This window comes from Mytilus edulis, chromosome 12 (genome assembly GCF_963676685.1).
Source record: "Mytilus edulis chromosome 12, xbMytEdul2.2, whole genome shotgun sequence".
In the NCBI taxonomy this organism is placed as follows: Eukaryota; Metazoa; Mollusca; class Bivalvia; order Mytilida; family Mytilidae; genus Mytilus; species Mytilus edulis.
This window is the reverse complement of record NC_092355.1, coordinates 56473619-56500142: the sequence shown is the minus strand read 5'-3', so window position 1 is coordinate 56500142 and position 26524 is coordinate 56473619. Positions and strand designations below refer to the sequence as shown.

The 26524-nt window shown below is 31.8% G+C and overlaps 1 protein-coding gene across 1 annotated transcript; it reads left to right on the top strand.

Annotated features, from left to right (window-relative positions):
- Positions 1-19965: 19965 nt before the first annotated feature.
- LOC139497315 (uncharacterized) lies at positions 19966-23546 on the top strand. The gene is made up of 3 exons (XM_071285505.1): positions 19966-20045; positions 20655-21050; positions 22342-23546. Exons 1-3 carry the CDS (start codon positions 19997-19999, stop codon positions 22434-22436), a joined length of 540 nt encoding a protein of 179 aa, XP_071141606.1. The 5' UTR covers positions 19966-19996; the 3' UTR covers positions 22437-23546.
- The last annotated feature ends 2978 nt before the right edge of the window (positions 23547-26524 follow it).

The following is a 26524-nucleotide window of genomic DNA, read 5'->3' as shown; positions in this document are numbered from 1 at the left end:
ATATAAGTGAATTGCATTTCTAACTGGTAAACCATAATTGATAGAGACCTAGGATCTTTTGATTTGAGGTCCTTGGTCCAAAAAAATGAAAATTAGGTCAAGGTCAAAGGTCAAGGTCATATTCTAATTTTTGAATAAGGCTCATTTCCACTCATTTCCAAAAAACGTTTAAGATATCGACAAATTATTTTTTCTAAATCGTTTGTTGTGACATGTCGTAACACGTAAATTTTGATTGCAAGGGTACGTTGAATGTGAAAGGGAGTTTTCTCCCCTTTGGTATTTAAAAATACGCGTATGGTGATATAACTCATTAACTAAACATAATTAAGACCTATGGTCTTTTGATTTGAGGTTCTTGGTTAATGACCTTGAAATTGATCACAAGGTCATAGCTTAATTTGACGTTCTAGATTTTGACCTTTGCTTTTACCCCATCTGTATACATAATAAAGTCATGAGACTTTTTGACAAACGGTATCAAACCATTTAAACTTAAAAAAACAACCGGAAGTGACCTTGTGTAAACCGGAAGTAGCTATTTATTGTACTTTATTACATAAAAGTATAAAAAACAAGATATTTTTGGAATCAGTGTCAAGTAAATAGTCAAATATTATCGGAAATAGAGTTTTTCAAACCGGAAGTAAGAAATTATCTCCCTTATCTAAAAAAATATTGTTTAGAAACCATATATTTTTGGAATCAGCGTACAATAAGCTATCATTTGACGATTGAAATGACATTTTAAACCTATTTTTACACCTTTCATATTAAAATACATTGTTTTGGTGGAAAGACCTTCAATTGTTCTCTGAACAATTGGTTTTTAATTTTATATAGATATAGGAAGATGTGGTGTGAGTGCCAATGAGACAACTCTCCATACAAATAACAATTTAAAAAGTAAACCATTATAGGTTAAAGTACGGCCTTCAACACGGAGCCTTGGCTCACACCGAACAACAAGCTATAAAGGGCCCCAAAATTACTAGTGTAAAACCATTCAAACAGGAAAACCCACGGTCTAATCTATATAAACAAAACGAGAAACGAGAAACACGTATATATTACATAAACAAACGACAACTACTGTACATCAGATTCCTGACTTAGGACAGGTGCAAACATTTGCAGCGGGATTAAACGTTTTAATGGATCCAAACCTTCTCCCTTTTTCTGAAACAATAGCATAACATCACAACAAAGAAAAAACATACGATAAAATATCAATTGGCAGACTTAACTCAATCAAAAAAACGTATGATTAAACAATGAACGAATAAATTTGATCTGCGATATCTGAATACAAATGCACAGTTAATTAAATATTAGAGACAAACATTCATGACCAAAAAGCTAACAAACAAATTCAAACATAGGACATGACTGAGAAATATTTAACCAATCAATGTTCACTTTAGAAAAAAAACGGTTTTTTATAATCTTGAAGTTTATACAAATATTGTAAGAATAAGTGAAAAATTGAAGATATTACAAATAATCAAAGCTGGTGTACAGAGAAGATCCACATAAATAAAAAATAACAAAAAAGCATTATAAACAGTATCAACAGGTCGAATTAACAAGAAAATACGATTTGAGAGTACTCGCAGTTACTGACAGCTAGTTAAAAGCCAAAACCAATTAATAATAAAAAATCATGCATCAGAGACTAAAATCGACTAAAACACATCACAGGGATTAAGTATTTTAACTTCATTAATAGTCAAAGAAGACATGACTTGTGCAATGCCAAAAATAAATGTATCGACAGGTAGTAATAAAGTGAAGAGCGACTTCTATAGAAATAAAAGTTAACGTGTCTGTGTCTCTATACATCTCGCCTCAAAAGATAATGAAATTTAATGTGAACTATATTCAGAGATCTTATTACAATATTGGTACGATAACCCTTACTTATAAGTTTGTTTAAAGGTTCGATGAGTTTACAAGGATCACATAGTGATTTCCTCGCTTTAAGTACAATATTACCATAAAATTTAGGATGTGAAATACCATTTTTAATAAGCTTTCTACAGGTATAGCCAAATTTACCAATCAAATCTTTGTATCTATGAAAGAATTTAGTAAAAGTTTTAAGTAATTTATGGTATCGAAATCCCTGACACAACAATTTACCAGTGATGCATTGATTACGTTCGTTAAAATCTATGACATCAGAACTCACACGGGCAAACCGAACGAGTTGCGATATATAAACACCGTATGATGGAGCCAAAGGCACATCGCCGTCTAAAAAAGGAAAATTAACAATAGGAAATGAAAAATCGTCTCTTTTGTCGTAAATTTTAGTGTGAAGTATCCCGTTTGAAATTGAAATGTCTAAATCTAGAAAAGGACAACTGCTGCTGTTTATGTTAGATTTAGTTAAAGTAAGTTCGTTTGGGTAAATTTCTGAAGTATATTTAGAAAACTCTGGATTATTCAACGAAAAAATATCATCCAGATAACGGTAGGTATTTTTGAATGTATCAACCAAATGTAACAATGATGGGTCTTTACTGAGTTTGGTCATAAACTGAGATTCATAGCAATATAGAAATAAATCTGCTATTAAAGGGGCACATATATCTGCTATTAAAGGGGCACATATATATAACCGTATATTATTTTTAGATAGTTCAATATTAACTCGACTTTTTACTGTATATTGAACCGAATGGTCTATTTGAAGTTCAAATGTAATTGATACACATGATACATACAAATAGCACTTCAGCATTCATGATTGAGGTAAAAAATATTATCACTCCGAGAAAAATTCATAGTTTCACCGGATTTTTCGCAACCAATTTACCATACATATTTCGTAAAAAAAAGTATTTATAGATACTAGCAGATCGACGTACTGTACAATTGCAAGACCCGACAAAATAACTAGCGCCAGTGAAAGTTCAAATGTTCAAAACAAGAAAACTCGCATTGTTTCAGACAGGGAAATAAAATTTTCGTTTATTTATTCACATCGCGGTTTATAACTTGTTGTATTCTTTAGACTCCGGTCTTATTCAGTGGCGGATCTAGAAATTTTCATTAGTGGGGACCCACTGACTGCCTAAGAGGGGCCCCGCTTCGGTCATGTCTCAGTGATTCCCTATATAATCAACCATAATTTTTTGCAGAAAAGGGGGGCCCGGGCCCCTGGACTTCCCTCCTAAATCCGCCTCTGTCACATTTTGAAGGAAAAATGTGCACATTTGTCCGCTGTTTGTTCTTCCTATGTAGATATTGAGATACTCTGATAGGCTATGAATCGACGTTCTATATCACCACACTCGTACATAGTTTGACATCGAATTCTCTTATGTGGTTTCAGTTGATCATATGTCGTACTAACGTTTATCCAAAATATTTTTCCCATTTCAATTTTTCAAATTCAAACTATATAAATGCTTGTCCAATAGTGATATATTATTTAAACTAACAATTTTACTAGATGTACAGATAATATTTTGAGTCCCTTTATAGTTTTTTGTTCGGTGTGAGCCGAGGCTCCGTGTTGAAGGCTTTACATTGACCTATACTGGTTTACTTTTATAAATTTTTATTTGAATGGAGAGTTGTCACTTTGACACACACACACTGCATCTTCCTATATCTATGACAGTACAGTAATGGAAATTTTAAAATGGTCACATTTATAAATTAGGCAAATGGGTCCATTATTTTGAATATATACACCTTAGAAAAAAATTAAACCATAAAAAAATGTTGGACTCACTTTAAAAGAAGGACGGACTGAAAACGGACCTTGATCGATTGCATTACCCGTTTTTTAGTCCTTTTATGGAAAAGGTGCAGATAGTTTTGGTTTTTAATATAAAATGCAAGTGGGAACAGAAATGTGGTCATTTTGGTTTTCTTCTGACTGACAGTAAACCCTTGCCGAAGTTTGACGTACGTTTGGTTGTGCGGGATGTATAATTTTTCACAAATATTGGTGACATTATATCCTGCTTCTTTGCCTGCTGAATGGCAAAATTCTGACCGTATTCTATATAGAAGTTACTTTCATTGTCCAGTCTCAGTCAAAGATTCAGTGACTCTTTTCATCCCGGATGGCAACTATTAAAGATTCCTACTGCTTGTAGTATTTAACATGTGTGAACAACAAAAAACTTGACAAATTACATGTAACTGAAGTAACCTTAATCACTGATCCATGAAATGAAGTCAAGATCAGGCCAATCCTGCCTGACAGACAATCAGACATGTACAATGTAGACCTTTCAAGATACCTATATATCCATGTATATTTATATATACCAAATAAATTTATCAACAACTCAATTAATATACATGTTATACATGTAAGACTTAGAGTGTATTTCACTGTGACTGTTCAAACAGTAATATTTTTTTTTCAAACAGTTACCTATTTCTTGCATACATTTATTTCAACTTTTGTTGCAGGAGGGATAATAAAATTACACTTTAACGTACATGCATGGTTTATTTGTTTCAAGTACTTGGCCACTAATTAAGATTTTTATTTAATTCTAATTCAGACTTAATTTAAGTACAGCAAGCAGTCATTTGAGACTAAACAATTGACACCGACTGCACGAGACCCTCATGGGTGGTTTTACACACCCTGGACATGCTGGCGGTAGTTAACAATTGCAATGCCAACATAAACTTCAGATGCGATATACATCATGTACATGTACTGTTTTATAAATTTCACTGAAACTAGAAATTCACATTATCCATATTGTTATTATATTAAAATCACTGATTATCCACTAATAAAAAGTATTCATGAATTCAGATATATTGCACTATAAATATTAGTATTCACTGAAACTATGAATTTTCATTATTTCAAATTGCTATTTCAAATGAATAATTATCCTGGGTATTCACGGAATTCAGAAACAATGTACATGTATGATTGAACTATTAATATACACTGCAACTACTATATTTTGTTATTCCAAATTCACTATTGCTATGATAGCAAATTAATAATTATCATGATTATCCAAGGTATTTAGTCATCCAGTAATGTGGTCCTCCTTTAATACAATTTGTAAGTTTTTTATTTGTACAAGGCACAATTTTCTTCTTGTCCAATTGAATCAGAATATCACATCATCATTATGGAATGATGCTGCACGCCCTATTCATCATGTTCATTATTTCCAAAAACAATAGATAACTAGCATAAATAATGAATTAATCCATTGTTTCACAATTTGCAGCTATAAGAGTGACTCGGTGACATCTATATTTCCTATGCATCAAAGTGCACATTTAGCAGGCTTCATTTTCTAATTGGGAATCATGGTCAAACCAATACATACTCAGTATGATTCTACAAAAAAAAGCAAAGGTCAAAATCTAGAACGTCCATGTGACCTTTGACCTTGATCTCAATTTTGAGGTCATTTTTCGGTGATCTCAAATCAAAAGATCCCAGGTCAATCACTTGTATGGTTGTGGAGAAATACTGATTTCAAATACATAAGGGGAGAAAACTCCTATGAAGGTTAACCAAAACTCTTCGTCTTAAAAAGGTTGAAGTTGCGCTTTTTTGTAAACAGTTATTTGGCAAATATATCATATCATTTACTGTCACAGTTTCTTTGGAATAACGATAACAAGCAAAATTCTAAATTTATAACATGACCTTGACCTTTGACCTTGACCTCAATTTTCGCCAAATGGACCAAGGACTTCATATCAAAAGACTAAGCCTCTACGACTTATAACGTATGAATTTATCCAACAAATTGTCTATCTTAAATTTTCAAAGGGAAATAACTCCCATAATATGTCTTCTGATCACTAAAGACAAAATAAACAAATCATTCTTAAGAGTAGACGAACAATTTGGTGAAAACAGTTTGCTAAAATCTTTTACGGTTTTAGAGATATAGCGATAACAAGAAAAAGGGGATGCGGGGAGATAACTCCAATAAGAATAAGTGTTCGGTCACACAGGGTGAGTTTTGAAATCCCCATTACTGTTCAACATCATTGGTCAAAAATCCATTCGATGTGTTGTAAGACAAAAACATTTTTTTTTAGCACTTATACAATTCTATTTTCAAGTCCCTATTAACAAGAAAAATAAATCTTTTAAGGGGTCTAAATTCTATATATCATGTATATATATATAAGTACGTCTGAGTCAGTGACAACCCTACAACAGATGTATCCATCGGATCGCCATCAATGATGGTGATACATGGCTGTGTACATAATGTATATACAACTCGTCTAAACATCAACCCAACAATGTTAGATCTGTAAATTTGCTTTCGCAAATTTTTGGTTCTTCCCTCGCCGGGATTCGAACCCATGCTACTGTGATATTGTGACACCAAATCGCCTGCACTGCAGCCGTCCCGCTAGACCACACGACCACCTGGGCTCTTTAATGTAGAGATTTCGCTGGCCGTGTGTTACCTTTCCACGTCAGTTTTAATCTAGCGGCGTACTGCAGTACATGATATATAAGGCATGAAGATGTTATTGTTACAGATCAGCTAAATTACCTATAGTAAAGGATCCTACAAATTAATGTAAGATACAGTCACAGAAAATAATTATATTTATAAGTACGTCTGAGTCAGTGACAACCCTACAACAGATGTATCCATCGGATCGCCATCAATGATGGTGATACATGGCTGTGTACATAATGTATATACAACTCGTCTAAACATCAACCCAACAATGTTAGATCTGTAAATTTGCTTTCGCAAATTTTTGGTTCTTCCCTCGCCGGGATTCGAACCCATGCTACTGTGATATCGTGACACCAAATCGCCTGCACTGCAGCCGTCCCGCTAGACCACACGACCACCTGGGCTCTTTAAAATAGAGCTTTCGCTGGTCGTGTGTTACCTTTCCACGGTAGTTTTAATCTAGCGGCGTACTGCAGTACATGATATATAAGGCATGAAGATGTTATTGTTACAGATCAGCTAAATTACCTATAGTAAAGGATCCTACAAATTAATGTAAGATACAGTCACAGAAAATAATTATATTTATAAGTACGTCTGAGTCAGTGACAACCCTACAACAGATGTATCCATCGGATCGCCATCAATGATGGTGATACATGGCTGTGTACATAATGTATATACAACTCGTCTAAACATCAACCCAACAATGTTAGATCTGTAAATTTGCTTTCGCAAATTTTTGGTTCTTCATGGGTTCGAATCCCGGCGAGGGAAGAACCAAAAAATTGCGAAAGCAAATTTACAGATCTAACATTGTTGGGTTGATGTTTAGACGAGATGTATATATATATATATATATATATATGGTGTTGTCTTTTTCCCTACATTAATGATTTTTTAAATGTGACTATACTTTCATTGAAGGGTTACTGTCTAATTGAGGCTCACACCATCCTTTTTGTCATCAATTCTTTAAAGTCAGACATCATGGACATAGTCATTCCTCTCTTAAACACAAGAAGTTATTTCTTTTGTTCATGTTAATATGAAATATATTGATACTACAAACAATGTACAAACATGACAAAGAAAAGTTTAAGGAATGAAAAAAATAACATAAATAAATAAATGCACTGTTACTATATAGATGCTATTGACTTTCACTTTGTCCAGTGCATATAATGAATAAACCTTTGTGATATAAATATACATCTGAGACTACTATAAGTGTTATAGTAGTCTCAGTATACATGTATTGTTCCAAAACTTAACCCTCCTAGTTACTGTTTTAAAATCCTTGGGTTTAATAAATTTTACATCTTTTGTGCTACCCTGTATACTTTTAACTTATTACAGTTTGCATTTAATAATGCTTTGAAGCTCAGACAACACTTTCTTTATTTAATTTGGTCATTTATCCTATTTTTTTAATTAATCAATATTCAGATAACTTTTAAAATATGCATTTTTATATCCAAAATAATAGTATATCCTGTGGTTTCATATTTTTTTCTTAGATTATAATTTGTTTTGAAAAAATTATCATTATTTTGAAGAGGACAATTATAATCATGATAATTTGTGAACATCATTATAAAATCATCTTCAAAATACCTTTATAATATATTTAATTACAGATTAAATTTCATCCCCAAGGAAATAAGCTATTGTGTCTTAATTTGTATATTAGCTACACCATGTATATAAAAATTTCTGATTATTTATACTACCTATCCAGTGTTAACATCCTGATTATTACCTATTTTAATGTCACATTTGCATGGTCATGTTCAGTAAATACAAATATTTTAATAAATTTATTTTGAATTTGAATTAAAAAAAATGACTAAATTAGTAGACATGTACATACAATGCAGTTAACACAGAAAAGTGTATGACAACTTACTTGATAATACTACATCTATAAGAAATATTTTGAGCTTTATAAAATACTTTAAAAAAGTTTATACCATGTTAACATAAAAAATATGCATACAGATAGATTTTTTTGGTATGTTTTCCTGACATATTGAATGTTAACATAAAATAATTATGTAGAAAATGCAAAAAAACTGCAGTCAGTTGTGAATGCACATGATCAGAGGAGATGTGGGATATATGTATCAATGATGCATCACCCCAACGGTTAGGCAACAACAAAATAACCAAAACACAATTGAACACGTGTCAAAAAATATGACTCATGATTAGAAAGTCCTTAAATCATCGTGGAATAAAAGACCATTGTATGTTACTACTTTTCAGTAAGATAACATGTATGGCATAAATGAATTTTGAAAAACCATGCTAACAGGGCACAATGTATATAAAGATTTTACATGAAAATATATAGTTAAGGTTCAAAGTATTTCAAATTATAGTGATTAATATTCTATGTTAAATCTAAAAAGAATAAAATTATGATGCCAACTTTGCACTTTTAATGTGTTTTTTTTTAAAATTTATTTTTAATTTAAAACAATGTAGCAATTAACATGATGAAATTCTTATAGATATTTTATTCATTGTAATTTTTGAGAAAAGAGGCAACAACCTATATAATATAAAAAAGAAGATGTGGTATGATTGCCAATGAGACAACTGTCCACAAGAGACCAACATGACACTCATTGGCGGATCCAGGGGGGTTCTGGGGTGGAACCCCCTCCTTTTTGTCCTGGGTTGGGACCCCCTGTTTAAAATGGCTGGATTTGCCCCTGACACAGACATTAACAACTATAGGTCACCGTACGGCCTTCAACAGTGAGCAAAGCCCATACCGCATAGTGAGCTATAAAAGGCCCTAATAAGACAATGTAAAACAATTCAAACGAGAAAACTAATGGAAACACATAAACAAACGATTACCACTGAAATACAGGCTCCTGACTTGGGACAGTCACATACATATATAATGTGGCGGGGTTCAACATGTAAGCAAGATCCCAAACCCTTGTTCAATATGTATATATGAGTCCTTAAGTACATGGTAAAACAATTACTAATTGAATTAGCACAATTTTTTTAATCAACTTTGTTAAAATGGCAAATGTTCATGACTCTGCATTGTTTCAGGAACATTAATTTAATAATATTGTTTTATTTTGATGATTAATGCTATTTTAAACTATCTAATACCTATTCACTTTCAATGCCTTATATTATCAAATATATTAATGGTTTTTTTCATGATTTGGGAATTATTTAAAATTTGAATGAAAATGCACACTTGCTAAATAAGTCACTATTTAATTTTAAAGTTAATAATTTTCATAACATTTTATGATCGAATCATATGTTTTTGTAAATGCATGTTTTTTCAATGGAAATTGTGACATCACAATGCATTTTAATAGAACGAAAAACTATCAGCTGATAAAGCAAAACCAGGGAAATACTAGCATGACTTGTAAACCAGTATAAGAAACACATTTATATGGACACGTACATGTGAAGATTGGTTGGTTGTTGGTTATAAAAAGTCCATTGACAAGTATTTCATGCAAATTTAGGACCAGAGTTATCAATACATGTACATGTTAACGTACAATATGTACACTACATGAATAATAGGTCACAGTGGCAGATCCAGAACTTTTCATAAGGGAGAGGGCCCGCTGAATGACCTAAGGGGGGCGGATCCAGTCATGCTTGAGTGGTTCCCTATAATATCGACAAATTTTTTTTTCACGAAAGGGGGGATGGGGATGAGGATCAGCCAATCGGTCACTTAAAAGGCAATCCCACACAATAAAAGTTTACCAATGCCCCACATGTTAGAGTATAACAGTAAGAGGATGAAGATCAAGAGTGACCTTTCTTTCATTCCACTCAGGGTGATGTATGCAAAATAAATAAGGAATAAAATGACATACACATGATAATCATGATAGTCAGATAGTAGTGGGAGGGGGACGGTGTCCTTTATGACTTTCAATGATGCACAAATTTAACAAGCTCAAAGCCTATATTTGCCCTGGAACATGCAACTATGTACGAGTGTGGTGATATAGAACGTCGATTCATAGCCTATCAGAGTATCTCAATATCTACATAGGAAGAACAAACAGCGGACAAATGTGCACATTTTTCCTTCAAAATGTGGCAGAGGCGGATTTAGGGGGGCCCAGGGGGCCCGAGCCCCCCCTTTTTGGGAAAACAATTGATTGCTTATATAGGGAATCACTGAAGCGTGACTGGAGCGGGCCCCCTCTTAGTTCAGTCAGTGGGCCCCCACTTATGAAAATTTCTGGATCCGCCACTGTTTGGATCCATGATTATTCGATAGACATGCTTTAAATTTTAAAATATTGTTAATTTCTACTCACCGATTGTTATTTCCAGCTCAGATTATTGTACATGTGGTCTAACATCTTCAGTTTCCTGTGGGAAAATATAATTTGCCGACCTCACCTGAGTTTTTTTTGCCGACAAAAAATTAAAGTGGATAAGGCAGCAACCATCTGATTTTCTGGGGGGAGCTATGGATTTTTTTGGAAAAAAAAGTTTGTTTCCAGTTTTGGGAGAAAAAAATAATTTGTTTCTTTTTAACAAAGGCCACTGTTTGGATCCATGAAGGCCAAAGGCCCAAAAAAAATTTGTCCGGAAAAAAATCCATAGCCCCCCCCCCCCCCCCCCCCCCAGAAAATCAAATGGTTGATGCCTAAATCGTTTACGATGAAGAATTGTTTTCCGTTTTTAATGAAACTTTACAGATTTGATTATTTATATTTTTAATCATCGGAAATGTTCCTCAGGGAGTAATTCGAATTAAAACTGTTTTATTATGCTGTACAATATTGGTAACTTAGTCATAATCTTTAAATTTTCTTCAAGTACACCCATGGTATATTTTCTTTTCAGCAGAATTTATAAGAACTTTTTCAAGTATTTTGAATGACTTCATTATCATCAGAGACATATATACACATATGTGTATATATGTCTCTGTTATCATCTTCTCATTCTTCTGCAATAATATTAAAACTCTATTTTAAACGAAAGCTTCTGGTATTTAAAACCAGTTATGAACGAAAATGTTATAAACAGATATTATAAAATAAAACGTAAGGATACCGAAAGGATTATTTAAGGTCAAACGCACAAAAAATGAACGGACAATGTTACGGCAATAAACGGAAAACGACAAAAGACAAACAATGGTCGCAAAATAAATAAATAAAAAGCATAATAAGCAAAACAAATGATAATAATATAAGTTATGGACTATTTCACAGCTATATCAAATCTTGAGAGCCGGTGAGAAGTGATTTGTTTCACACGGATCGACTACCGTTACGCTAAAATATATGCATTAAAACATTTAGCGACTGTCTCAACCTATGAAGTGTTTGTTTTTAACATTTAACGACTGTGACAACCTTTTATAAGTTGTTATAAACATTTAATGACTGTGCCAACCTTTAGAAAGTTGTAACAAACACTTACCGACTGTCCCAACTCTAAAAACGTTGTGACAAATATTTTTTGACTGCATCAATATATGAAAACTTGACACAAACAAATTTTAACTGTCCCAACTATTAAAAGGTTGGGAAAGACATTATGCAACTGCCACAACTATTATAAAGACTGTAGTAAATAGATTTTGACTGTGACAACACCTTAAACCATAAATGACTGTTGGTAGCATTTTTTGACTTTCACAATCCGTAAAAAGTTTTGACAGACATAAATGAACTGTTGCAACAAAATTTGACAGATTTGACAGTCATCACCAGTCTTTCACAGACTAAAACAGTCGTACAACGACTGTTACTGGTATAGACAGTTGTTTTTTCGTCCAGTAGTGTAAGTTATAAACCGTTCATTGATTTTGTTGGAATTTTCATATATTGTTGGTATTTGTTGGTAATGACAAACTGAATTTAATTAAGAATTAGTCGCCTGTCGGCATTCCTATGGGAACGAACTGCACGCCTCTCCTTGCTGACCTCTTCTTATTTTCATATGAATCGGAGGTCCTTCAGACACTTGTCAAAAACAAGAAATTCAAAGAAGCCAGGTTATTTAATTTCACTTTCAGATATATTGATGAGGTTCATTCCATTAACAATCCGAACTTTTCTGATTGGGTTCCATTAATATATCCACCTGAACTAGAAATTAAAGAGACAACAGACACGGCTTCCTCCGCCTCATTTTTAGACTTATACCTCGAATACACAGTCATCTTAGTACCAGAATCTATGACAAACGAGATGATTTTGATTTTGAAATTATCAATTTCCCCCACCTTAGTAGCAATATACCAACTTCACCTGCATATGGAATATACATATCCCAACTTATTCGGTATTCAAGAGCTTGCAGCTCCTACTCAGACTTTGTAAAACGTCACCAGTGTCTGAGCAGAAAGTTGATGAACCAGGGGTATGTCAAAGAACGTCTCGTCCTTTTTCTAAAAAAGTTCATCGGAAGGTACCCGGAACTTGTTGATAAATATTCCGTATCAACTTCACAAATAATACACGATGGTCATGAAGTATAGATTTTGCGTACTGACGTTGTTTATCATCTTAATAGCGTGTTATATTATTATTTTATTTGTTTGTATTAATATTACTTTTACTGTTAAGTCTGTTTTTTTTAGATCTCCTTTTTGACGTAACTCTGTGCTTATGTATCCCATCATACTTTGAACGACAAAATTATTTTATGATGTGACTCTGTACCTTTGTATCTTGTCATACTTTGAATGACAACATTATCTTATTTATTAATAGTACTTTTACTGTTAACCCACTTTTTTGTGATATACATTTTACGTGACTCTGTACTTATGTATCCCGTCATACTTTGAACCACACTATTATTTTATTTATTATTACTTTATACTGTTTAGTCAGTTTTTGTTATATCTATTTTGCGTGACTGTATTTATGCATCCCGTCATACTTTGAACGACAGTGCACTACCTGTGCGAATTTCAAACGCGCAATTTTACACCAGTACTCAAACCCTCCTTCCTTGATGGGTGCATTTTACATAGACAAATAGAATCGTATAATATAATTAAAATGAGGATGTTAATTTGATGTATGCCTTTTTGTGCTTCTTCGTTGCATTTGTTGTTTTTAAAGTTATTAAGATGATAACACAATGTTGACTGCTGTACCCCTATTTTTGACATTTTTAACTATTGTGTCTGTTTGTTTTGTTCACGCATCGGTGACAAGTGAGAGGTTTAGCTAGCTATAAAACCAGGTTCAATCCACCATTTTCTACATTTGAAAATGCCTGTACCAAGTCAGGAATATGACAGTTCTTGTCCATTCGTTTTTGATGCGTTTTGTTATTTGATTTTGCCATGTGATTATGGATTTTCCGAATTGATTTTCCTCTGAGTTCAGTACTTTTGTGATTTCACTTTTTTTCTGTAACTTCTACTGTTCTAGAGTTATAATTCTTAATTAGTTTAACAATGGCACTTACAAATGAATGTATAACCCAGTTTGCTGTCACGTGGCTGACTATTGTGTCATTTAATTAAATTTAGGTTTGCAGACTGACTATTATTTTGCAGGTGATAGTTTGATCAGTAACAGTCATCACAGTTTTTCTACTAAGGACAGAGATAATGATCATTATCCTAATCTAATTTGTGCTCAGTTTCGGCATGGAGCCTGGTGGTATACAAATTGTGGTAACTCCAACTTAAATGGACAGTATTCAGCAGGATTAACCACGAATTATGCATCTGCTCACTGGTATCATTGGAAAAACAATTACTACTCACTAAAAAAGATTACTATGATGATAAAGAGAATACGTAAAACAGATTGATATTCTGAAATTATGTATGTTTTGTTTATTTTTAATAAATGATAATTTATATTTCTATCGTCTCTTCAGTGTTACATTAAAGAGATATAAAGTGTACCAGAGTGCATAATTACGTTCAGTTTGTCGACTTCTGTCGGACCTTCCCAATTATTGCATTTAATTAATAACTTTTGACAATTGAAAAGGTATCTTTATAAAAATGCGCCCATAGCTTTCTTTAAGGTGAAACAATTATCGTGTTAAAAAAATTAAAGAAACGTTTGTATATATTACATGTATTAGGAATAGATATCAGTAAAGTTATGAATCAGAAGTAACTGCATAATTATGGGGTATCATTTAATTCAGGTCTAGTGAGTATAATATATATAGAATATAGATTAAATCAACACTTTGAACTGTTCATTAATAAAATCATTATCTCTAAATATTATCGTTATCAACAGATACTAGTACTAGATCTAGATTTACATGCAATTCTGAATCCTCCTCGTGTTTTGGAAGAGGGTTGTGTTGCTTAGTCTCAAATTTCCTGTATACTATTTTAGACTGTCTTTTCGTTGTTTTATTTTCAGCTATTGCATTGTCTGATTTTGCCCAGTAATGATGTTCGAATGTCCCTTCTTCTGCCTCTTTTAAAAGTTAGAAGGTCATGCAGCTTATTTGCAATTGTCTTGTAAAGCTCTGTATATGTTCTGTCTTATATGAATACACTCAAATGAAAAAGAACAGGAAAAATACATTTTCTATAAAAAAAAACCGCCGACGAAGAGATTACTGTAGTTATCGCATTGGGAACTTCTTTTTTCAATGTGACAACATTATAGAAGCTATGTGTATAGTAAATATACATCTCCAAAAGGTTATCCAGGTTTATGTTAAGTCACAATTGCGACATATCAACTGCTTTTAATTTGACAGAAAACAAACTTGTGTCAGTAATTGAACAGATAATTGTCGTCCTACCTAATATCACTCGAGAGTTTGTAGTAACGCATTAGTTTTAATGTGTAAGTCTCTGTTGACTGTTGATTATATGAAGAAAAAAAAGACAAATGGATTTTATTTTTTTCCTGCTATCGCGTTGATTTCTAACAAGTCTGACATGTAACCTATATCTTTATCTAACTCTCAATGGTCGAGGTCAGCTTTGATACCTAATTGTATTGTCATTTGAAATTGAATCACGAACAGCAGACTTGTACTGTTTGCTTGATGTATGCTAAGCTAAGAATGGTTTTCATTAAAAAGCGTTTTACATTGTGAACTACAATTGCTTCAAAAAACTCGAATCCATAGTTATCGTTATTCCCATGTGTTCCTTTTCGTAGTTTTTTCGTTTTTTTGTCTGACATTGTCAGTTTGTCTTCGACTTATGCGTTTTGTGTTGGCAGTTGTAAATATTTACTGACTTCATACAGGAACTTCTTAGGAAGAAAGATAAGAGGTTAGCTATATCCTTTAACTTTACTTTCCGCTATATAGATGATGTTATTTCACTTAATTTGGTGACTATGTTGAACGCATCTATCCAATCGAACTAGAGGTAGGGAATACAACATATACAGTAAAGTCGGTTTCATATCTTGACTTGCGTCTGGAGGTTGGCAGTGGGGGTCGGTTTGAAACAAAACTTTACAACAAAAGAGTTGATTTCGGATTTCCAACTGTGAACTTTCCATTTCTAGGTGGCAGCGTTCCAGCAGCGCCTACATGCGGTGTATGTATCTCCCAGTTGGTGTGATATCCCCTTGTTTGCATTTCCTATCATGATTTTCTTGATAGAGGGTTGCTGCTCACAGAGAAGCTATAAAACCAAGAGTTCCGGATGGTGAAGTTGCGATCATCACTTCGTAAATTTTACGGACGCCATCACGAGTTGGTTGAAATAGCCGTTTCGCAAGAGATATCCGATGTGTTCCGTGCGTCGTAGCTATATTCCCCATCCCTTTCACGAATATGACCCGCCGAATTAGACTATCTACCTGATTTATAGTCACATAAACGGTGCGGCAAATGCCGCATGTGGAGCGGGATCTGCTTGCCCTTCCGGAGCGCCTGGGGTAGCCCCTGATTTTTGGTGGGCTTCGTGTTGTTTGTTCTTTAGTTTTCTATGTTGTGTTATGTGTTTTATTGTTTGTCTGTTTGTCTATTTCATTTTTAGCCATGGCGTTGTCAGTTTATTTTCGTTTTGTGAGTTTGGCTGTCCCTCTGTTGTCTTTCGTCCCTCTTTTAGTACGTATCTAGTTGAAAAGTTTTAGCATACATATAGATTTATCATTCAAACGTTCACATCTAGAAAACATGTACACTATTATCAACACTATATTTTTTTTGTACCATTAGGGGGCAAACAAATGAAGAAAATAACTAAATATATATACAGAAAGTTATTTAATAAATAGAAACGAACTTTATCTTCATACTTACCAAAATAAAATGTATCGATCTTTAATATGGTAATATGAAGACTAAATTTTTACAATGATTATCTATGTTTTAAAAAAAAATATATGCGTCAAAGAGATTTTATTGATACATGTAATGACATTGTTTTGATACTAACCTCTGTACATTTTTCACAATTAGTTAATGACTTTATATTTTTATAATGATAAATATTGTTCAAATTGTTTTTCAAGGAATTTATTTCAAAATCAAGTTCAATTAATGACCCTTTCAAAAAAAGAAAAATTAATAACCATGAGGATGGTAATGTGGGTACCCTAATAACGAATAATGGTGACATTTCTAGCCAAAGGATGTCAACAGCAATTATTGGTGCATGGTGATAAAATATACACTTTCTTTTAGACGATAAAAGATTGTTTGACGCCTTACGGTAAAGGGCATTACCAACCTCAACAATAAAATTCCGGGAAAAAACAAAATCTGATTATGAAATATCATCTCAAATATTCAAGAATACACCAAAAACATGTTTGAATCTAATTTCATTTATACTCGCATTAACTTTTTTTATTCAATGAATATGAGCTTAGGTCCCTTTCCATCTAAAAATCCCTGTTTCTTTTTTCTAAGATCGGATTAAATCTTTAAAAACCGTGACCGTATATCATTGTTGTAATATGATCGGCAAAATCGGTTACCAATAGTTGTTAATTTCTGTGTCATTTTGATCTCTTGTGGAGAGTTGTCGTATTGGCAATCATACCAAATCTTCTTTTTTATATATAATTGCATGCTTGTTGATCCGATAAAAAATAAATGTATCGAGAAAATATCCTTTTGGAATATAAAAATATTATCTTGATGTAGCATCCTAAGTGTTGAATGACTCTTATTGAAGTTGTAAAGTAAACCAGAATCAGATATTCTCTTCGTCTTTTACATTGTTTGACTTTAAAGAACATTTGAAAGTCATTTTACAAAAAAGCAAATCCTTGAAAATATTTAAACGGAAGGTCAAATGGCAAAATCAGATGCTCAAACTTATGATACGAATGGAAAACCACTTTTATATATCTGATTTGGTACATCCATTATCTTATGTTGAAAATGAAGGATGTAACCTTATTTATAGCTAACGAAACCTGTCACTTGACAGTCGAATATAATCATATTGTATTGGCCACAATATGAAAGCACAATAAACAGATATAATAGGTACAAAAGTCAAATATGGGATTACAACATTCAACAATAATGTATCGATATCAAAATCTTATAAATCAGAAAGTGTTTAAAAAATAAATAAAACATAATTTTAACACATGTAAGCTATTACTTTTAAAGCCTTGAAATAACAATAATCTTTAATAAAAATTAAACACATCTTATAAAATATACGTTGCAGATAACTATTTAGAGAAGTAAAAGCATACGTGAATATACAGAATGATATTTTTGATAACTAAACCCGAATTTATTCCTATATATATCAACAATTTCCTCAATCTCTACGGAACGCCGATATTTAGACAATATTGGAATAGAGGCGACAGATATCAAAAGGCATCCAAAAAAGACGAAAATGAAATGACAATACCATAAACAAATCAAAAACTTCCAAACTAAATTAAATCAAACTATATTTTGATCTTATTTACATTTTATAAACCATTACCCTTCCGGAGCAACTGAGATCACCCCAGTTGTTGGTTGGGTTCGTGATGCTTAGTTTTTAGTTTTCCGTGTTGTGTCTTGTGCACTATTGTTTGTCTGTTTTTATTTTCTTATATAGCAATGCCGTTGTCAGTTTATTTTCAATATATGTCCCTCTGGTATCTTTCGCCTCTCTTTTAAAGGTTATGAACATCAATATCGCAAACAATCCGACTGAAATATACAATTAAACACTAAATTGCAAACGGTTAACACAGTATTTATTACATGTTATAAGTGGTTGTATAAGGAAGAACGAATTTACTGTAGTAATGATCATTGTCAATTTTTAAATTTACTGAAGAAGGTTTTATTTGTGTATAAAATGCAACCTATACCATATAATACAACCATATATTATTAAATTATTAACACCTTTATCAACACATCGTAAACAGTCATGTTTCACTTCACAACTTTATAAATAAATTAGAAATTGCCTTGTAGTAAACCAATGGTGCAATTTAAAAATAGAGAAAGGTGTCATTTGAGTCATGTTTCAGTCTTATTTATGATATACTACAAAAGAATAGTTTACGCAAAATGATTCTACTTTAGGGACTTATTTATTTTAAAACAAATCCATATCTATGTTAAGTATATTTACTTTCTATGTCACATCATCTTTAGTAAAGTTTGTGTTTTAACCATATTATATTATTATATGTTTTATTGAAATTATAAAAGCCTCATTATCATGACTATAGCACGTATAGGGCATAATGCGTAATTTGAACCATTTTGTCAATGTTTATCATCAGTTAGAAAAGCTGCACTTTTGCTGAGATTATATTAGAAAATCTATCCGATATCTAGCAAATTTGTTCATTCTATTTTTAATATATATTTCTATTGGTGCCTATGTTACAGAAGATTTCGAAATTGTTTTAAAATCGTTTTACCTATAATGCCTAGCTCTTCATTATATGATATGCAAATTTACGAAAATATATAGTTTTTAGTTGATCATGTCTTCTCGTTCCGATATTTTTGATTAACTATGATCTATATGATCATGCCTGGGTTAAAATCAATTTATGAACTGGATATTTACAATCAACAACTTATGAACGTTCATTCGTCATATATAACTATACTTCACAACACAAATAATGCACCACAATTTGATATATACAGTTATTTCAAAGTTCAAAGTGATTTCTTTTGACTACAAATTTGCAGGAATCTCTTATATTGTTTTAAGACATACAATTGAATGTAATGAAGGATTGGAGATGAAGATGTTAACAAGAATTATCATAATAAAGAATCAAATGGTTATCAGACAAGAATTTGATTAATAAACCAAAAATAAAGTTCAGTTTTCACAAATTTGGTAAAATATTTTGTTGATAAAAATTTAATGGGTCTTTTAAATCATCTTTAGAAAAGTTTCATTTCACAAAACATTTCCTCTGTAGAAACTATTGAAGGTGGTGCGTTTCTTTTGTTGTTGAATATATATCTATATGTGTTATACGTGATCAATTTAAATGCTATAAATTTAAATTTAGATTATTAACAAGTATTTGCACATAATTCTTTTTTAGATTCAGTATAATGAAAATTTCCATTCTTTCATCAAAACTAAGTTTAATTCTATATAAAACTATAACATTAAAATGGAATGTTTGCTATGGTTCATATTTTCAATAAGCATAGTATTGAAAGGTAAGAATCGGAATGTATTTATGTTTGTATGATATATACATACATATATAAAATTTATGAATATATCGATGTAAATGATTTATACATGCTTGTTTGATTGATACCTGCTTGCTTAGTTAATGTTCAGTAACAATTATCCATGCTTATTCAGAACGATCCAGAGTTTTGTGTATGCTTCAATTAATAAAACTCCCGTTCAGTGATGCATAAAATTTTACTAAGGGTATGGATTGTGGTCCCTGTTTTCTATAATCATCACATGTTAAAGTTTTTTTTTTTGTTATTATGAAAATATGATTTCTTTATTCTTTACATTTTCATTTGTGTTATCACTTTTCCAATACCTAAATCTCTAATTTTTCAAATATATTACTTCATAATTTACCACCCATTATTCTTTTATCTTTTTTTTGCTTTTTAAAATACAATCTTAATTAACTAGTTTCCTTGCAGAATGTTAATAGTTCTGTCAATGCACTGTCATTATCTAAAATAAAAATCAAATCGTTATTTGGGTTTCAAACTTTGACACTGGCTGTTACGTTAATGTATTCATCACTGACTAAACATGTCTCACACATTCTACTTTAAATTTGTGTTTTTTTTTAGCTGAAGCAGATTGCGACGCCCAAAGCGACAAAGGTATTAAAAATGAAGTTGTTGAAATAACGTTTTCAAAAAACAAGTGTTCAATATCATGTCATATAGACAAAGACAAGGCAAAGACAATATATTTTATGAAGTTATTAAAACAGACAAATGGCTCATTTTACGATGTTCTACATAGCCGTCGTAATGGCGAAAGTTTTAAAACAACATTGTTCAATTGTACAGATATGCAATCTAGATCTTCACACAAAGGACCAGATCTTGATGAAGCGACAATGGTGTTTGAATTAGATTCAAATCACTTACTGGATACAGACAATTCGCTGTACAAATGTGAAATAGATTCTGAGTCGTACACGGGAATTCAATGGAACACGGCGAATATAAATTTGACAGGTATATATGTTCATATGTATGCATGTTTAGACCTCAAGAATATAACTAAGATATACGTAGAAAAGATGTTGATGCTTGGAAAATTGATAAAAAAAAAAAAAAAAAACTTAACGGCTTTTCTTTAATTTAATACAAGTACATATGAATAAAAAAAATCAGTTTAAATGTCGTTTAGCTAGTTTAAAACTAGGTTTTATCCAACATTTACAACATAAGAAAAATTACCCATTCCAAATCAGGAATATGACAGCTGTTATCCTTTTGTTTGATGTGTTTGAGCTTACGATTTTGCAATGTGATTAGGGACTTTCTATTTCGAACTTTCCACGGCGCTTAGTATTTTTCATTATCTAACTTTTTAATCCTCTAATGAAATGACAAGATACCTAGTGATCACCAATATGTACGAAGTTCTTGGCCTTTACTTTTATAGAATTAATAAAACTTTCGAGACCTTAAAATGAGACGTTTATGCCAGTTGACAACGTGTGCATTGACGCGTATTTGACCTTTGTACTTAAGAATTGCTACTAAGTACCTTGATCTGTATTATTGTAATTGTTTAACACCTTTTAACGAACAAACTATATGAATTATTGTTAAAAACAATTAAAGGTATATATTGAGGCGTTAGACAGAAGGAAGAATGCGGAAGAAGAATATATGATTACCACACACTATACTGTTGATACCTTTAATAATAGACCGTATCAGTTCAAACGAGTCACGATTATATTCTTTAAAAATCAATAAATGTTTGTGTCGTTAAACCTGTATTCTATAATATTAAACAAATATTACATGTAAGTTGTTGATAAAAGTTTCCTTTGCATATTGGCAACAATCACTAAATTTGTGAATGTGTAATGAATGTTACAATTTGTTTTAGATACACCGGTGATAAATTAAGCTATGGAACTCCTGAATTTGTCGAAAATATAGCTGTGTAGCTTGTTTGCAAGGACTATTTACAGAAGAGGCGAAAGATAACACAGGGACATTTAAACTCATAAGTCAAAAGTAAACTGACAACGCCATCGTTAAAAATTAAAAAAAGGACAAACAAAGAAACAACAGTACACAAAACCTAACATAGCATTTTCGTAACTGGAAATAGTCCATTGTCAGTAGCTTAGGCCTGTAATGTATATGATAATGACTAGCAATTTCCAGTTAGATTTTCTGCAGGATGTGTGACGTAGATCTTACTGCTAACGTTTTTTTTCGTGCAATAATTGTTTAAACTCCTATCGTCTCGACCACTTGAATGTAATTGTATTATATTTTACAGATTGTGTCGACAAGCATGCTGAATCAGAATCTATATGTACAAAATCATCTTTATTGTCTACCCTTGTAACATTTTTGTATGTCGTGGTTTCATGATGTGTTGCAGCGCTGTGTCCTTTAAAACGTACTCATAACCAGATGTATTATAATGTTTCTACGACTCTACAAGATACTTGTGTAAAGAAAACAGATACCTAGATAAAACCGTCGAACAGGTTTATAGTGAATGGTGTATTGATATGAATTTAGTAAACTAAAAATACTTATTTTGTATAAGATATGAAGCACTTCGTTAGAGAACTTATTCATTTATAAATCACATATCGTTCATTTTTTTTCTAGTCAACATTGTTCGTGACATATTTTTTACTTGACGACGAGCACACAAAAAAATAAAAATAAATCTGAAAAAAAGGTATTTTGACGGATTTGTATTTTTTTCTACATGTATCGTATGTGTAAACTGAAATACATAGTAATTTTCCTTGATTTAAAGAGATGTATATCATGTCATACCACACTAAGAATATCCATTAATGAACCGTCTTGTAAATGTGATTTAAAGTTATATGGATAAAAAATTCTAAATTGCATTTAGTCATATTTATTCGAATTCTTTTTATATTCATTGTTAAGTTTAAAAAGAGCCATGCGTCATTTATTTTTAACTCTTTATGAAAATTTGAAGGGAACAACTCCATGTTTTGAATTTGGTTCAGGCATAATGTTTGACTTATGTAACAAACAATATTATGTCATAGTTGTTCATATTTTAAAGTAAAATTGGCGGTAAATCACAGAGATTAATGCATTATGGAAATGTCACAGTTGTAGATATTGTTTTTCTGCTTTCTATGAGTTGTTTTAAACTATGCGACATAATTTAAGTAGAAAGTTTGTTCTATGATGATTTTTTCAATAATATTGGAAATAGGGGAAACTGAAATCACTTTTTCATTTTGGAGATAAAGATACTAGAATGAGACCCTTTAAACAGGAGTGACACAGTTATAACTACCACTTTTTTAAGCCAGTCTGTGATATACAATTAATATTCTCACCAAAAAATTATAAAATGGTGAACTATATTGTGATAAATTTTGCATTTTTTGATATTTATTGATATTTATATAATTTGTTAACTTTATTATTCATCTTTCTTTTGAATATTGTTATTGTTTATCGATTAAAATGTTTCAAAAAATACTCTTGTGTTGAAAATAAGTCGCTGTCATCTGAGACATAACTATACTATATTTATAATCTTTATTTAAAAAATAAGAATATGTGGTATGATTGCGAATGAGACAACTATACACTGAATGAAGTTGATATAAGCAAAACAATAGAAGCAACAATACTGACCTGAATAATATGAAACAACCATATAATATGATATGTAAAACGAAGATGTGATATGATGCACTTTACAGCTATAGATCACCGTACGGCTTTCAGCAATGAGCTATGCCCACACACCATCAGCTATAAAAGGCCCCAAAATCACAAATGAAAAACAATTTAAACGAGATACACACGATCCTTATTTAAAGATTAATCTTTTAAAAATCTTGGGTTAGTTCATGGAAATTGCTATATACATTTTGTAACACTTCATGTAAAGTGTTATATTTTGTACCCATAAATATTCAAATATCGATTTTTGATAATGTCTTTCTCATGTTGGATGCCCTAACTTGTGTGTATTAGAGAGGGTCTACAAAAGATTTTTTATAGCTTTCGAGCTGATAACAATCTACCAAACCTAAAATGTTAAGAAACCCAAATATTCCTACACATATGGTATTTCTAGGCACAATTGATTGATTCGTGTTTGTAATCTCAATAAACTGAAAACTGGCTTTGTTTGTTAGTTTGGAAATAATTTCATACAAGGGTTGATGATAATTTCAATACTTTCATTATGTTTATTCAAATCTGAACGATTTGGGATTTTAATAATTCGTCCTTGAATTTTTCTGAGTACATCTTTATTTATGGTTTCAATATTTACTTTCTTTAAAAAAAAAAGTACATTCTAGTACAATCTGTATTGAAATGTGAGTTTTCTTCTAATAAATGTTTTTTACTGTAGTAAAAATTAAAAAACTATATTTAAGACTTATTCAAGGACTCACTTGGGCGAAGTTTAGTTTGTGTCTTCTTTTTGTTTTCCATCAATATAGGGTAATCTATTGTGTCCAACTACCCCTTCTTTTATTTTTTAATATGAATTCAATAGCTAATAAAAGATCATTTACCAAAATTGAGGCAGATTGTTGATTTCTTTTCATTCGATTCAAGACCAAATAAATACCAATACCAATATAAGGTAAAAGTCCGTGTCAGCCTTTTCCCGCTATTTCAAATATCTTAAAAAGGAGCTCCATGACCTATCAATTTTGTTAGCTTATTGTGTTCCTTAACTGATCTTTAATCATGCTGAAGCACTTCTGACTTAAAGTATCAATTTCAAATTATTGATTTATTTAATGTCACCTAAGTAACTCCTCTAAAAATGAAAATTTATCACATGTCGATATCACAATTTCGGTATCTTTTCCTCGATGGAGGCAGTACCGAGCCATACATAAATTCAAAATCTTTTATACCTTGTACTCCACGATGCATCGGTGTCAATATACAATTTCAAAGTAAACAAGTCAACAAGATAACAGACAGAGCCGGACATTTCAAAACAATTTTCCCTCACTGACAATAGATTATTAAGTATTTTAACTATGCATCAACTGCTGTACACCTATCTTAACTTGCACACTTCAGAGTGAATTCAATTATGGAAACGTTTAAGTCGATCCCAAATGATTTATGTTGGTTCATTTTGCATATGTTTATGAAATGTATGTTCAAATTTAGTGGGGACCAAAGACCTACAGAATTTGAGCGGAGAGAAACGAACATGTTCCGTTGGATATTGGTGATACGGATGTGTGTTCATTACCTATCGAGTCTGATTGAATTTATATTGCTTAATGTCGCAAATAAGGATTATGCCTGGTCAGATTCCCAATCGGAAGGATTGTTTTGGTGCTTAGTATCGTTGTTGGTTTTTCTGACAGTTTATTATTTTATATTATTTGTATTGCTGAAAATGGAGCCGTTTACGTCTGGAGATATGATGACAATTTCTTCTCTTTTCAAAGTTACAGCAATATTGTTTGATATACGTTTTCTTTCTTTTACCGTGTATATATCAAACGGATTAAAAGGTTAACTTGATTATATATCAGAATTGATAATAATAGACACAGCGTGAGCACTATTGGCTGCTATATTGACACCTATTGCTTACATCTTATTTTTGAAAGATTATGTTGAGGACTGTAAATGTTGCAAAAAGAACACAATAAGACCTCAGAGAAGAACTTTACCGATACAACCTCTAGTGCATGACCCACACAACACTATTCACTAGTCATCAATCGATTGTGAAAAAAACAAACCCATTTAAGATATAGATTTTTTTACATATGTTTTAACTGTCATCTGTATAACACAGATCTATTATTATTGACAAGTCTTACACTTTTCATAGTTTATTTTGCTTTAAGGGGATATGATAAAGTTTTGACACCACGCTCTTTTTCATCAAAGATATTGGTTAAAACCCAAACTTTTAAAGAAGAGATAATTTTGGCTACCCAATAATTTCCTATTCTGAACTTTAAATTTCTATGTAGCTTCTTTCCAGCAGCGCCTGCAGATGGAGTATATATCTACAAGTCAATACGATATTCCAGGGCTTGTATTTCCTATGATGATTTTCTTGATAATTGGCTGCAAAATGTTGAAGTTTAAATCATCCTTTCGTAAGTTTACATGAGCAACACGACAGGTGCCACATGTGGTGTAGGATCTACTTACTCTTCGGAGCACCTGAGATCATCCAAAGTGTTAAGTTGGGTTAGTTTCGCTCAGTTTATAGTTCTCAGTGTTTGTCAGTTTGTGTCTTTTTCTCGTATTTCTCTTTTATTTAGCCATGACGTTGTCAGTTTATTTCTGACTAATAAATTATAATGTCCCTCTGGTATCTATCGCCTGTCTTTTAGAGAGAAATCACTTCGCAAATTTAGACAATTGGTGGAAATTCCAGTTTCTTTATCTTTTCTATCCGTTTGTAAAAATATACGTACCTAATTGAAAGTGAATTAAGTTGAACTTGT

What these genes read in the sequence shown, in the direction of transcription:
- LOC139497315 (XM_071285505.1), top strand. Translation starts at nt 19,997, where the DNA reads ATGGAATGTTTGCTATGGTTCATATTTTCAATAAGCATAGTATTGAAA. An exon ending in AATAAGCATAGTATTGAAAG is followed by an intron (nt 20,046 to 20,654) that starts GTAAGAATCGGA and finishes GTTTTTTTTTAG; the next exon opens with CTGAAGCAGATTGCGACGCC. An exon ending in GGCGAATATAAATTTGACAG is followed by an intron (nt 21,051 to 22,341) that starts GTATATATGTTC and finishes TATATTTTACAG; the next exon opens with ATTGTGTCGACAAGCATGCT.